The sequence below is a fragment of the Numenius arquata genome, chromosome 9 (genome assembly GCF_964106895.1).
Source record: "Numenius arquata chromosome 9, bNumArq3.hap1.1, whole genome shotgun sequence".
NCBI lineage: Eukaryota > Metazoa > Chordata > Aves > Charadriiformes > Scolopacidae > Numenius > Numenius arquata.
Genome location: NC_133584.1, coordinates 38,833,488 through 38,846,071, shown reverse-complemented (window position 1 = coordinate 38,846,071; position 12,584 = coordinate 38,833,488). Strand labels below are relative to the sequence as shown.

Here is a 12,584-nt window from a genome sequence, read left to right as displayed (position 1 = left end):
ATGAACACATTAAACATAGGTCTTTGGCCTCACAATACTGATGTATTCTTTATACATCTGATCTTAATGCTCTACTACTTTTTACAAAATGTTTAAATACAAGCTGAACTTGAATGATTAACCATTTTTCCTGGTAATAAGAATGCTGATACAAAACCTGCTACAGCTGCTTGGTTAGTCTTATTAAGTAGAACAGCCTTAAAAGTAGATATTTAGGACCCCCACTATGACTACTCAGACATTCAAATTTCTGCAAGAAGATGAAAGAATTGAACTGAGCCTGCTATACTATAGCTGAACATTACAGCTGCAAAGCATTTTAGTTATAAAGATTACAAATCTAGTCCCCCTTTTCCTTTGCTTTTATCTAAAGTACCTCATGTTCTAACATAGCAGTTCATGTTGAATGTTTTTTCCCAGACATCAAACATTTTTGTGTTTTAGTAAGACAACCCCTCAACAAAAGGGCATTTTTATTCCAAATTTTAGATTGGCTTCTGAACCAAAGGTATTTATTTTTCCAATGCTGCTTCAAACAGTAGGTGACCGAAAGATCACAGGCTTCAGAATTTATAATCAAACACTAGCAATATCTGCATCTTGTTACATGGAAAAGTATTTCTTTCTCTCTTGACCAACAAAGGTGACTGCTCCATATAAAACAGTAAAGTCTTGCTGTGGGGATTTGCTTAGTTTCTGTATTCATAGACACACGTAGATGTACTGTACTCCTGGTAGCCCTGCAGAGACCATATAGCCACATAAGAAAGGAAATTATTCTTTCCTGCCAGACTACGAACAGAATAGTTAACTAAGCTCCGAATGCTGAATGTTGCTACCTTGACCTGTACTGAGTTGCACTTCTGAAAAACCCTGGCATTGAAATATTGGAATCACTGAAGTCAATAGATGCTGTAACAGAGCACAGTTGTGGGACTGGCAATTAGGAGACAAACAAAAGCATAAATCCAAGTGACCTTGCGTGCTCCCAAACACTTTTCACTTGTTAACAGAACACATTTTTTCAGGAGTCACAGGGATAATAAAACTGATACAGCAACAGATAAAAACTGAACTTCAAAATGTTCATCGTGCACCAACTTTCTAGAACAAATTTGTACTGCATTCCACTTCATATGGAATTATACTTTCACTGCAGGTTAAGGGGAAAGGCCTGGGGAGGAAAAAAGGCTGATGAGGATGGCTCCCCAGGCAAAAAAGACAACATCATCAAAATAGTAGATTCTAAAAAAAAAAATCCTGCAGAAGTAATAGTCATATTCTTACTCTACATCACCATTGGAATGAGTGTATTCCAATAAATAATATATTTGCTTGCATATAAATGCTTGAAATAAACAGGAAACTAAATTAAAACATAAGACTATCTTGTGGATTATGTTTAGTTTAAAATACTTGTTATGAGCTTAAAATCTAGTCTTTCAAAATTCTGTACATATTTATATTTTATATATAAAATATACAAAAATGAACTCCATTTTCAAGAAAATTCTTGAATGCCCTTTGTAAGAAAATAGAGCATGTTCATATTCAAAAATTAAAAGAGGATTTACTTTGCGACCTTCATCAAAGCATTCATTAGACTGCCAACTCGGCATCACATTATTTTTTTAAAGACTAGAATATTCTTAGCAACAACTATTTCCAGTTAAAAGCAATACTATGCAAGCACATGTGCTGAAATTACTATTATCCGATAGTATTTAAAGTTTTTGAGAGAGGTAATAATACAAACATGCGTGTTTGAACAAAATATGATTATGTGAAATAATCCATTGATGTTTATAACATCAAACCTCTGTATTTTAGAACCAAAATGCTCACAAAACATATAAAAAGTTGATATATAGCAGAATTTGCTATTTAACTTCTTAGGTTATTCTGCTCATACCACCAGTGATTTACGAAGATAACTGTAGTGCTGTCTAGTAGCTCTGGGATTATAAAGGGGTTTTTTTTGCAATTACAGCGATTTGTTGAGAGAAAAGAATTTGAAAGAAAGGAAAGAACAGCAAGGATTAAATGCATGCACACATAAATAGGAAAAAAATCTGTTATCTGTTCTGGCTTTATCTATTTCCAAGCCGTGAAACTAAATCTTACTTTTTTTTGTTACCTAAATTTCATAACTAAGCTGAAATAAGTCGAAAAATAACCCACACCATCATTAAACCCCATGTTTTAAAACTGTTGTTCGGAATTGCCAGGTGGATTTGTTATATGCTACTAATTTGTGAAAGCTGGTTTTCAGCAATTTCAAATTACACTTCATTTAAAATTTCAGTTTAATAGATATCACTTGTATCAGGTTCATGCCAAGTAAAAAAAAAACAAAAACAAAAAACCAAAAGCAAAAAACAAGAAGAACAATATAAATTCGCTTTTTTCTGAGAAAGTTTCAAAAAGTAAGCAGTCTTACTTTTGTATTCCAGGTGAAAACCAGCTGCTGCCACACTAATGTCAGAATGAAAATGCAGGTAAAGCTGATTGGAGGTGCTATTCAACAGTGCTGGCACAGTTGTACCTGGAAAAATAGAAGTTATGGAATAAACTCTAGCATGCTGGTATATCAGAGTTTTATAATGGAAAGACATAACCGATTGAATCAGACAGGTTCATTTTCTTCTTACTATGTGCATAGAAATCTCAAACATTCTGCTATGTTCTGCCTTGTTTTCTCCTGATGCTGCAAGAAAATTTGATTAGAAGTCATGATACTAAGAGGCTATGTAAGTACAATCAAACAAGATCACCTCATACTCAGATGAAACTTTATTGACTTGGATAGAAAAAAGAGGAGTAAACAGAAAAAAAAAATCACATAAGTAAAGAATTTGATTATGAGAACAAGCTTAACTGCCATTTGACTTCTTTCCACATGTATAAAAAACCTGCAGTACAGAACAGAGCAGTCCAGATTTTTCCTCTGTGTCCACTTACCCTAATTCTGAAGGTATGGCAGAAGATGAAGAAGTAGGTGCAACACATTGCGGGGGGGGGGGGAGGGGGGCGGAAAAAGATGTCCTAGCTTTATATCTAATTCAAATAACAATAATAAAAACATGTGTCACTGCCTTCAGTATACACTCCACAACCGGCTTATCACTAACCCTTGACACGTTCTTTGCCAGTAGCATTGCTGTGTCTGATGCGTTTTCTTTGTTACCACATGACTACTATGGAACTCGCATTCTACAGTCTAAAGCTGCAGCACCTACAGAGGCTAAAAATTACATCATTTTCTAGGATTACCCTCAAAGACAGTATCAAGTAGCTAATGAACTTCAATGATGGTTGCATAAGAAATATTTTCATTTCCTGTGGGGCATTTGCTGTTTCTATAGTAACTGCGAGCAGCCTTGGTATGAGCTTGAAACTTGGGCTTAAAAAGAAATGCTGGAAAGAATTACCTTCACAAGTCTACAGTCTAAACTAGGAAATGGTAAATACTTTTAAATCTAAAACTGTATTAAGCACCATCTTGATATACATGGTGAGGAGCTAAAAGATGACAAGTTGGCTTTTAAGGAAGGTTTTAGTGTCTGACATGGAAGCTCCAAGTACAGAAATTCAGAGACAATACAGAGCATTGACATCGCACAATACTTACCACAGAATAGAGAAAACAGTGAAACATTTTCCTGGAGGGAGGACTTTTCACAGTATCCATACAGAATTTGGAATACATTTAAGGATGTTTAAGGTGTCTGTTCTCTAAGAATGAGGATGCTGACTCAGAATGATTATACTCTTCACTGAAGAAAATTGTTCTTCTGGCAGTTCTGTTTGTAAGATCTTTGTAAGATCTGGTAACATTTAACACCAGTCTTTTACTTCCTTAGAGGGTGGTATTTGATGAGAAATTATATCCTATTGTACTGGGAGAAATAAATGAGGCTGGAGTTTTTAATTCTCATAATTTACAAATTCAATTGCATAGTTCAGGCTGGCAGACTGTCACAAGTGAGGTCCTCCAGGGATCGATACTGGTCCCCACATTGTTTCAACATCTTCATAAAGTATCTGGATGACAAGATCGAAAGCACCCTCACCAAGTTTCCTGATGCCACGAAACTGGGTGGTGAGGTTGACATGTCAGCCATCTTACAGAGGAACCTGGACAGGCTGAAAGAGTGGACTAGGAAGAACAGTACGAAGTTTAACAAAGCCAAGTGCAAAGTCCTGCACCTGGGTTGGAACAATCAAAGAGCCCAGTAAGGGCTACAACCTGCGTGGGCATGGAGCAGCCTTGCTGAAAGGGACACGGGGGTCCTAGTGGACAGCAAGCTGAACATGTCAGCAGTGCACTGCTGCAGCAATGAAGGCAAATAGGTTCCTGGGCAGCATCCAGCGGGGCATGACTAGCAGACACTACTTGTCAGGCCACACCTGAAGTACTGTGTTGAGCTCTGGTCGCCACAATTAAAGAAAAACACAGACAGACTGGAGAAGGTCCAAAGGAGGGCCATGAAAATGATCAAAGGGCTGGAGAACCTTCCCTATGGGAAGGACGAAGGAGTTAGGTCCCTTCTTGGAGGACAGAAGGCTCTGAGGGGGACCTCATCACAGAATTCCAGTACTTAAAGAGCAGCTACAAAGAGGACAAAGGCTCTCTCTTCACAGGGAGCCACATGGAGAAGACAAAGCACAACAGGCCCAAGTTGTGCTGGGAGAGGTTTCATCTCAATATTAGAAAGAATTTTTTTAGAGTGAGAACAATCAATCTCTGGAACAACCTTCCCAGGGACAGGGTAGAGTCCCCATCACTGGAGGTTTTCAAGATGCAATTGGACAGAGTGCTGCACAATTTCATCTAGGCTCCCTTTCCCACAAAAGGTTGGACTAAATGATCTTTTGAAGTCCTTTCCAACCTGGGCTGTTCTATAATTCTATGATCTAACTGAAATTTTATAGATCACTTGCCAACATCTGCTTCTTCTGTGATATATGAAGTATGGAAGATACATTTTAGTGTAGTGACCAGATGTAGCATCCACAGTGCCTTAGTTGTTTTGGACTTCCTTTATCATCAATAGAGACAAATGGTACTGAAAGGGCAGGAGCAGATTTCACGAATAATAGCTTAGGTGTAGATATCTCCATGGTAGACATCTAACACTCATATAGATGCCTATCATGTTAGGATACTGGAATCGGATTGACTTCTTAACCTTTTGATTGAGAATCTGTAATCTGGAAAAAAGGGAACTCACCTAGGAGGCAGTAAGTGCGTGTTTGTATTCCTAATCACACACTCATTACAATGGAATAATGGCAAGTTTTCTATTTAAATTAATGTTTAATTATGATATTATTGTAGCAAAATTATGTCTACTGTCCCTTTCAAGTGTTAGCAATGACAATCAACAGCAACGTATCTCATTCCAGAGGGGAACACTACACTGCATGTGTGAAAGGTTGCCTAAGTATCTAAGAAATTTCTAGACTAAGAATGGAGATCAATTGTCATTTTAGGCATTTCTTGGGTTAGCACAAACATAAGCATGGATCACATTCTTGCCTAATTTCTTTCTAAATTTAACTATAATCATATGAGTAGATTCTCCAGATGTCAACCTCAAAGACTACTGTATTTTTATACCCTCTCTGAATATGTCTATACACATATTTAAGTACATATACATATGTAAAAGAATGTCAGGTGTTAGCTGCATTTCCAATTTTAGATGGAGCTGTAGCTATATTTAGTCTATTTAGTCTCTTTTTTTTTTTTTTTTTAAGTTTGAATATACCACGGTCAAGTGAAGCACCAGTCCCAAACTAGCAATTCTCAAATACCGATCCTTTCTTGGCTTGTTTTCACTTTCTTGTTCATTTCTGTGTACTAAGTAAAATGATCTCTCACTTAAGTTCAGACTTAACACTCTCAGGAAAAAGCAATGTGTTGGTCAAGGATATCCTCTCCCTCAGCTACTAGATCTATTACCGTCACTAAGGAGTCCAGGGCAGACTTCACTTTGGCATACTGATGAAAGCCTTTCTGTCTTTTCATCCAAGGAATTTCCACTCTCTCATAATTCTATTTTGTGACACAATTGGCAGCACAGCATATTTACAAATAATCATGGGATGCCTGACAGTTATCCAAGTTTTATAAGACTTTTTAGATTTTTGGTTTAATAGACAGATTTCACATAGGAACTGCCATTACTGAGCTATAAGAACAGAGTATCTAAATTCAGTTGACAGGTTTGTAGTCTTACAGTAAATGCAGGCTTTAGAAGAGAAAAATATTCTTGGAAGGAAGATATTGGATTGAGGAATTGGAAAATATGAGTTTACAGCTGTTAAGGACAAGCACAGAAGATCAGACACTTGGTAAACTTAACATGCATATAACCTGATTATCATTTAATGAAACTTTTTTTTTTCTTTAAGATCATATTTTAAAATAAATTCACCTCCTTTTCAAAAACAGGGTGTCTACTGAAAAATGGGAACTTAAATCACTTTTCCAAATGAAAAACGAAGTATAGTTCTGTATGGGAGCACCCAGCCAAACCGGTTTCGGAGCACAATAGGTGAGATGCAGGGGGTTGTCATCCGACTCAGCTTCATCTCCGCCTTGCCTTGTCTATGCAGAGATAACTTGGGGGGAGCTGCAAAAACGGCTCAGCCCGGGGTTATCTCAAGATTGCATCACAATAAGAACCGAAACCGAATGGAGCCTTAACTCCCTTAACAAATAAAATGCCCTGAGTCCCATCCCACCACTAGTCCCATGACTTTGAGTGCTAGACATCACAAAATTGGCAACAGAGACTTGGCCATCGCACCACTAGGGGTAAACATCCCAGATAGTGTAATCCACTCAGGCATAATCCTGCACCCCCACAGAATTAGGAAATATAAACCGCAAGGTTTGAGGAGGAAAATGGGGGGTAATCTTCCAACGATACAGCTGGCCTGTAGGAGATTCGTCCCCCCCCTTGTCCAGGATGCTGTACAGGGTAACTTCCCAGGGATTGAGCGACCTTACCTGAGAGAAGGGGTAAGTGATAAAGAAACATACGTATGGTATATGGCATGCTATTAAGATCGTGATTTGTGCACTCTTTTAAGGTATTAATATCTAGCGCGCTTGTGGTTTGTGTTGTTACTTTTCGGGATCACTTGTAGGTTGCAATAGTGTATTCCGTGAATTGATTTTAAATTGCAATAGTGTAATCGCCATTGTACACATAGAACTCGCAATAGTGACGTATTGGACCTGTGAGTGAAGTCCAAATAAATTGTTAATTTGAACCTCTCAGTGAAGTCCCTTTTCCCGTTTCGTCACAAGTTCCTCTGCAGGAGAAAAATCAATTCCAGTTATGGCTTTTCTTTTTTTTTTTTTTTTTTTTAACTTCTGAATATAGCAAGTAAAATTTATCCTGTTTATAAAAACTGTGATCTTTCCAACTGGGAGAATTAATAGTCTATCTGTGCAAACAGTCCCTTAATTTTATTCAAATATTGCAGATACAACTTTATTATGTAAACCTGGAAACATGTCTACTCTTCATAAAATTGGTCAGTAATACTATGAAAAGAATTAACTCTCTCATTAATGAGCCTGTGTCATTCAAGCATTTGGTATGACAACTAAGCTTCATTCATTAATCAAAAAATCTGCTATTCTTATATATATTCTGTAAATAGTACAGTGACAGTTTTAAAAGACTGAGTAACTATTTTGAGGGTTGTCTTTTAAAGACAATGTTAATTTTATTTCCTCATGAGCCATGAGCACTACTTTGATGAACCAGTAATACTGACGGCAAAAATAATTCGTAGTTTTCCAATTACTCTGAATGTCTCTCAACACTGTCTAGTGTCTGGAAAACTTGGTCTTAAAAAGAATCAGTTTGCCCACCAAAAGGCATCACTTGTTATTATTAGGCACAGGAAACTAACTGGTTCGCTAGTCCATCGCATTCCACATGAGCACGCTTGGAGAGAATCCCTCTTGGCGTTCAACACACAAGTCCTATCCACAGCAGTTTCTTTTCAAGACGGATGTACAAAACCCAATGTATTCTGCCACCAAGAAGACAGCAGCCCAAGGTATCTTTCTGTCTCGGGATTTTTGATATACTTTGTTCATGAAGATCCTATCACCTTCCCCTAAAACAGCATCCTCACATCCACACAAGCATTACTATAACATAAAAAGAAAAAAGGCGTGATATTTCTACCATTCACTGATAAAGGACAAAGAAGTAGACTCCAGCAAATTCACCTTTCCAAATCAACTCTGTCACATAGTTTAGCAGCACAGGTGAGCAAGTTCTTAGTAATTACCTGTACATCTGTGCATCTTGAATGCTTATTTAGAAGACAGACGAATTCACGGAGAATGAATCAGAAGACAACAGCATTGTACAAAATTTAGTAAGAGAGAAATGATACCTTCTCAATTTTACCACCTATGAAAACATGCCTGGAATTCAGTTTCAATGTCACATTACTTGTGTTTTGAGAACAGCAGATTTCATGTTATGTTTAAATATTCTTCACTAGGCCTTTCCCATACACAACAAAATTCTTCATTTTGTCTGACATTCATTATACAAAAGAGATAAATCCACAATAAAGTTATGCTACTCTATCTCCAGTGAAATATTTCTAGTACAAAAAAATAAAAAAGTATTTTTCAGTTTACCTGGAAATTAGGAAGGCTTTTAAGCTAAAGCATGGTGACACACTTTTAGTATACAATAAGAAAGTGTTCTGAGTCTTGAGTATTGTTAAATGGAATATTGTTAAATGGATCATTTCATCAATTATTTATCCAATAGATCCAATATAGTTGCCACTTTTTTCACCTGTCAGAAGTTGATTACGTGTCACAATTTCTTCCTTATTGTGAATTTAATATACAGCATGGATACTAACATTTAATATAAAATGTTATAGCCTTTTGTACTGGGTCTAGCTGGGACAGTTACATTTCTTCATAGTAACTAGCAGTGTGCTGTGTTTTGGTTTGTGACCAAAACAGTGTTGATAACACAGGGATGTTTTTGTTATTGCTGAGCAGTGCTTACACCGTGTCAAGGTATTCTCTGTTTCTCACACTGTCCCACCAGCGAGTAGACTGGGGGTAGGTAAGAAGTTGGGAAGGGCCAGGGCTGGGACAGCTGACCCCAACTGACTAAAGGGATATCCCATACTATATGACGTCATGCTAAGCAATAAAAGCTGGGGGACAAAAGAGGAAGGGGCGGATGTTGGCAGTTATGGCATTTATCTTCCCAAGAAATCGTTACATGTAGTGGACCCCTGCTTTCCTGGAAATGGATGAACACCTGCCTACCGATGGGAAGTAGTGAATGAAGTCCTTGTTTTTCTTTGCTTGCACATTGAGCTTCTGCTTTACCTATTATATTTCAACCCATGAGTTGTCTCATTTTTACCCTTCCGATTCTTTCCCCAATCCCACTGTGTAAGAGAGAGTAAGCAGCTTGGTGGGGCTGAGCTGACTACTGGGGTTAACCCACAACAAATTTTAATATGTAAATTTTGAGGTGCAACTGCAAATTATTTAGTTCAATATCCAAACAAATACCATGGGGTTAATTTTTTCCATTGATCATACATTTCCTTACATAATCCATCATATGTCTATACTTTAAAGTTCATAAAGACACCAGAGAGGCAAAATTCCACAAAATGTGTTAGCTACACCAAAATCAGATCATGCTTGTGATAGAGTTCATGCATCTGAGATATTATTTGTGATTTAATCTTATATGAGATATCTCTTTCTCTTGGTTCGGTTTATAAAACATGCTCTTTCTATAAAAAATATCTTATAAAAAAAGAGTAAAACTATATATGTCTGATGTACATGTGAAACAACAAATTACATGGTCTGTTATATCCCAATTGTAGTAATTTGTTTTGTTCTCCGAGGTCTAGTGAGTTTGGATGAATACTGAATGCTTCATCTTTTTCCTGAGAAAGGAAGGCTAACAAGGATAAACTAAGCCAAAGCTATCAAAGGAAGTTCCTTGAATGTCAGTACCAATTTATATCACTATATCTTCTCTGTGGGAGAGGTAGGCAAGATAAAAAAGAGAAATTTTTTTTGCAAGTATTATCACCTAAATCCCACTAATCAAAGCTAAACATTTTAGTATCATTTTTTCTTCTGAAAATCTCTCTTTGAATTTGAATATTGACATGTTTACAACACCTGAAATCTCACCAAAATGAGAACATTTCATAATGATATCACAGACGATGCAATACAAATATAGTCCTTGTCTATACGCCTGAGCAAACAAAGACATGTTCTCTCACATACCCATTTATAGAACTGTATGTTTAAATTGTGGCATATCCTTACCTGAAAAGCTCCCAAGACGCGGTGCTGTCATATCTCCACCATCATATATTTCAAGAGAGTCCCAATTATGTTCAGTGGCAAAGCTGATGACTTGGATCTGTAGAACACAGAACGTTTTAAATCAACTAGCCATATGTATTTTTAAATGTTCTAGAAACAACAAAATAAAAAGAGAACACTCTCCAAAGAAAATATAAGCTGATCCAAACAAAAACGCTTGAGTGAAAAATATGTAAACAAAACATTAACGTTCACTTTATAAGTTGTCTTAACTTTTAGAAAATATGACACTAGATAAGCAAGAAGGATTTTGCACATATGTTCCAGGATTATAAATAATTACTCAAAGTGTAAATGAGCAGGTAAGACAGTTGCAGACCTCTCAAGAGCCTCAGTGTTATCCTAGCAGACAGAAAGGGTTGGCATTTGCATACCAGATTGAAGGATCAGGACCTGCTTTCAGTATTCTACACAGTTATAATAGAAAGCTGCTTGTTCACCATTTCAAAGCTGCTTTCTCACCATGTAAAAATAAAGTAACAGAATAAAACTAACCAAAGAAAAATACTGAGAAGAAGCAAAGCACGAATATTTCAAGTACCAAAAAAAATGATTGCTATTTTCTGAAACTTCTAGAGAAATAAACAATTACTTTTTAAACAGAACCAGAAATTACTTAATATTCCATGCTTGACAGAATATAGACTTGCCTGAATACCTGATCCCTCAGTCACTATGATTTTCCACACACAATTCAAGCTGTTACCATAAGGTTCAGGGTAACCTGGTGAAAGAATAGTACCTCTCCGCTCAGTAAAATTCCCACTGCATGGTACTGAAAGAAAGTATTATCATGAATTATTACAAAACCTAAAACGCTTCAGAGAACAAAGTAAGAATAATTTTACTAAGCTAATTATAATAGGTTTCTTTTGTAGCATAAATACATAGATGTGAAGCAACAATCTGAACTTGGAAAGCAATGCTGTCTATCAAGCATAAGATACAATCTGCATGAATAAATAATTCAGAAGCGAACTTCATTTTAAGTGTGTGTAGCCTACAGCAGCCTAGCAGCACAGCCTGATCATGCCTTACCTGAGAGTAACAACAAACTGTAAAGACATAACATTAAACACAATCATGATTGACAGAAATCGTGTGAATTTACTTACAGTGTAATATAGTTCCAATATTGGATCTAGCTGGTAAAGCAGTGTGGTACATTAAATATTTTTACTGTATATGCAATTGCTTCCTTAAGGTTCAAGAAAACAGAACTAAACAAAAAAAAAAAAAAAAAACCCAAACCAACAGAATACATAGAAAATAGGACACCTATATTTATTTTTAGAACACTCTAAGTAGTTACAGAGTAAAATCCTATGAGTAGCAATGACTTCTGGATATAAATCCAAGTAGGGAGAGAAGAAAACCTTTCAACATTTACCAAACAAAGTGCTAAACATTATCCCACTGAAGGTCTATTGACAGACTGAATAAAATTAGCTATACTTAACAATACTATCATTATTCAATGAGCACTATGCTTCTACTTGAAAAAAGAAATCATCATTCTATATGTGACAGAAATATGCAACAAGTACTGCATAATAAAACAGGTAAAGACACATCTGGAGAATTATATTCTGTCCTGTATTTCAAGCTGTAGATGAGTCATGAAAATAATGAATGTTCGAGAAAATGTGCATCACACTTGTTCATATAATCTAAGTCATTATAGGAAACACTATACTGCCTACCAGCCAGCTGGTACTCAATTTCTTTCTGATATGGAAAACTGCTCTTTTAAATTGGGCATGGCTGATATTAATCACAGGAGAGTGAATGTATGTGTTAAATACTGTTTTCTGAAACAGTTCCTGAATTCTGATTCAGAGACACGTGTGACAGAACAGACGACTTAAATGCAATTGCTTACCTACACAGCTTGGTACCGTGTCATTCCACTGAGCTAAGGCATTAGGTACAGACTGACATCGGATAGCTTTTGAGCCCTGTAGCAGGTAGCCAGGACTACACTCAAATCGAACCACAGAGCCTGCTGAAAACTCAGAGCCAATTCTCCTTCCATACCTAGGCTCTGGAACTGAGCTACACTGAGTATCACTTGTGCGTGGAACAGCTGCATAAAGAGAGAAAGAAAAAAAGAGAAAATAATGCCATAAGTCCAAATGACCGTCATAAT

At 36.6% G+C, this 12,584-nt stretch overlaps 1 protein-coding gene across 1 annotated transcript in view; it reads right to left on the bottom strand.

Moving 5' to 3' along the window:
- The window catches only part of CSMD1 (CUB and Sushi multiple domains 1), a 1,131,310-nt gene that overhangs the window by 160,822 nt on the left and 957,904 nt on the right, over positions 1-12,584 (bottom strand). Inside the window, exons 34-37 of the mRNA XM_074153404.1 lie at positions 12,318-12,521; positions 11,086-11,210; positions 10,376-10,472; positions 2,441-2,545 (exon numbers count right to left, since the gene is read on the bottom strand). Coding sequence (XP_074009505.1) covers positions 2,441-2,545; positions 10,376-10,472; positions 11,086-11,210; positions 12,318-12,521 — 531 coding nt within the window. The remainder of the gene's footprint in view (positions 1-2,440; positions 2,546-10,375; positions 10,473-11,085; positions 11,211-12,317; positions 12,522-12,584) is intronic.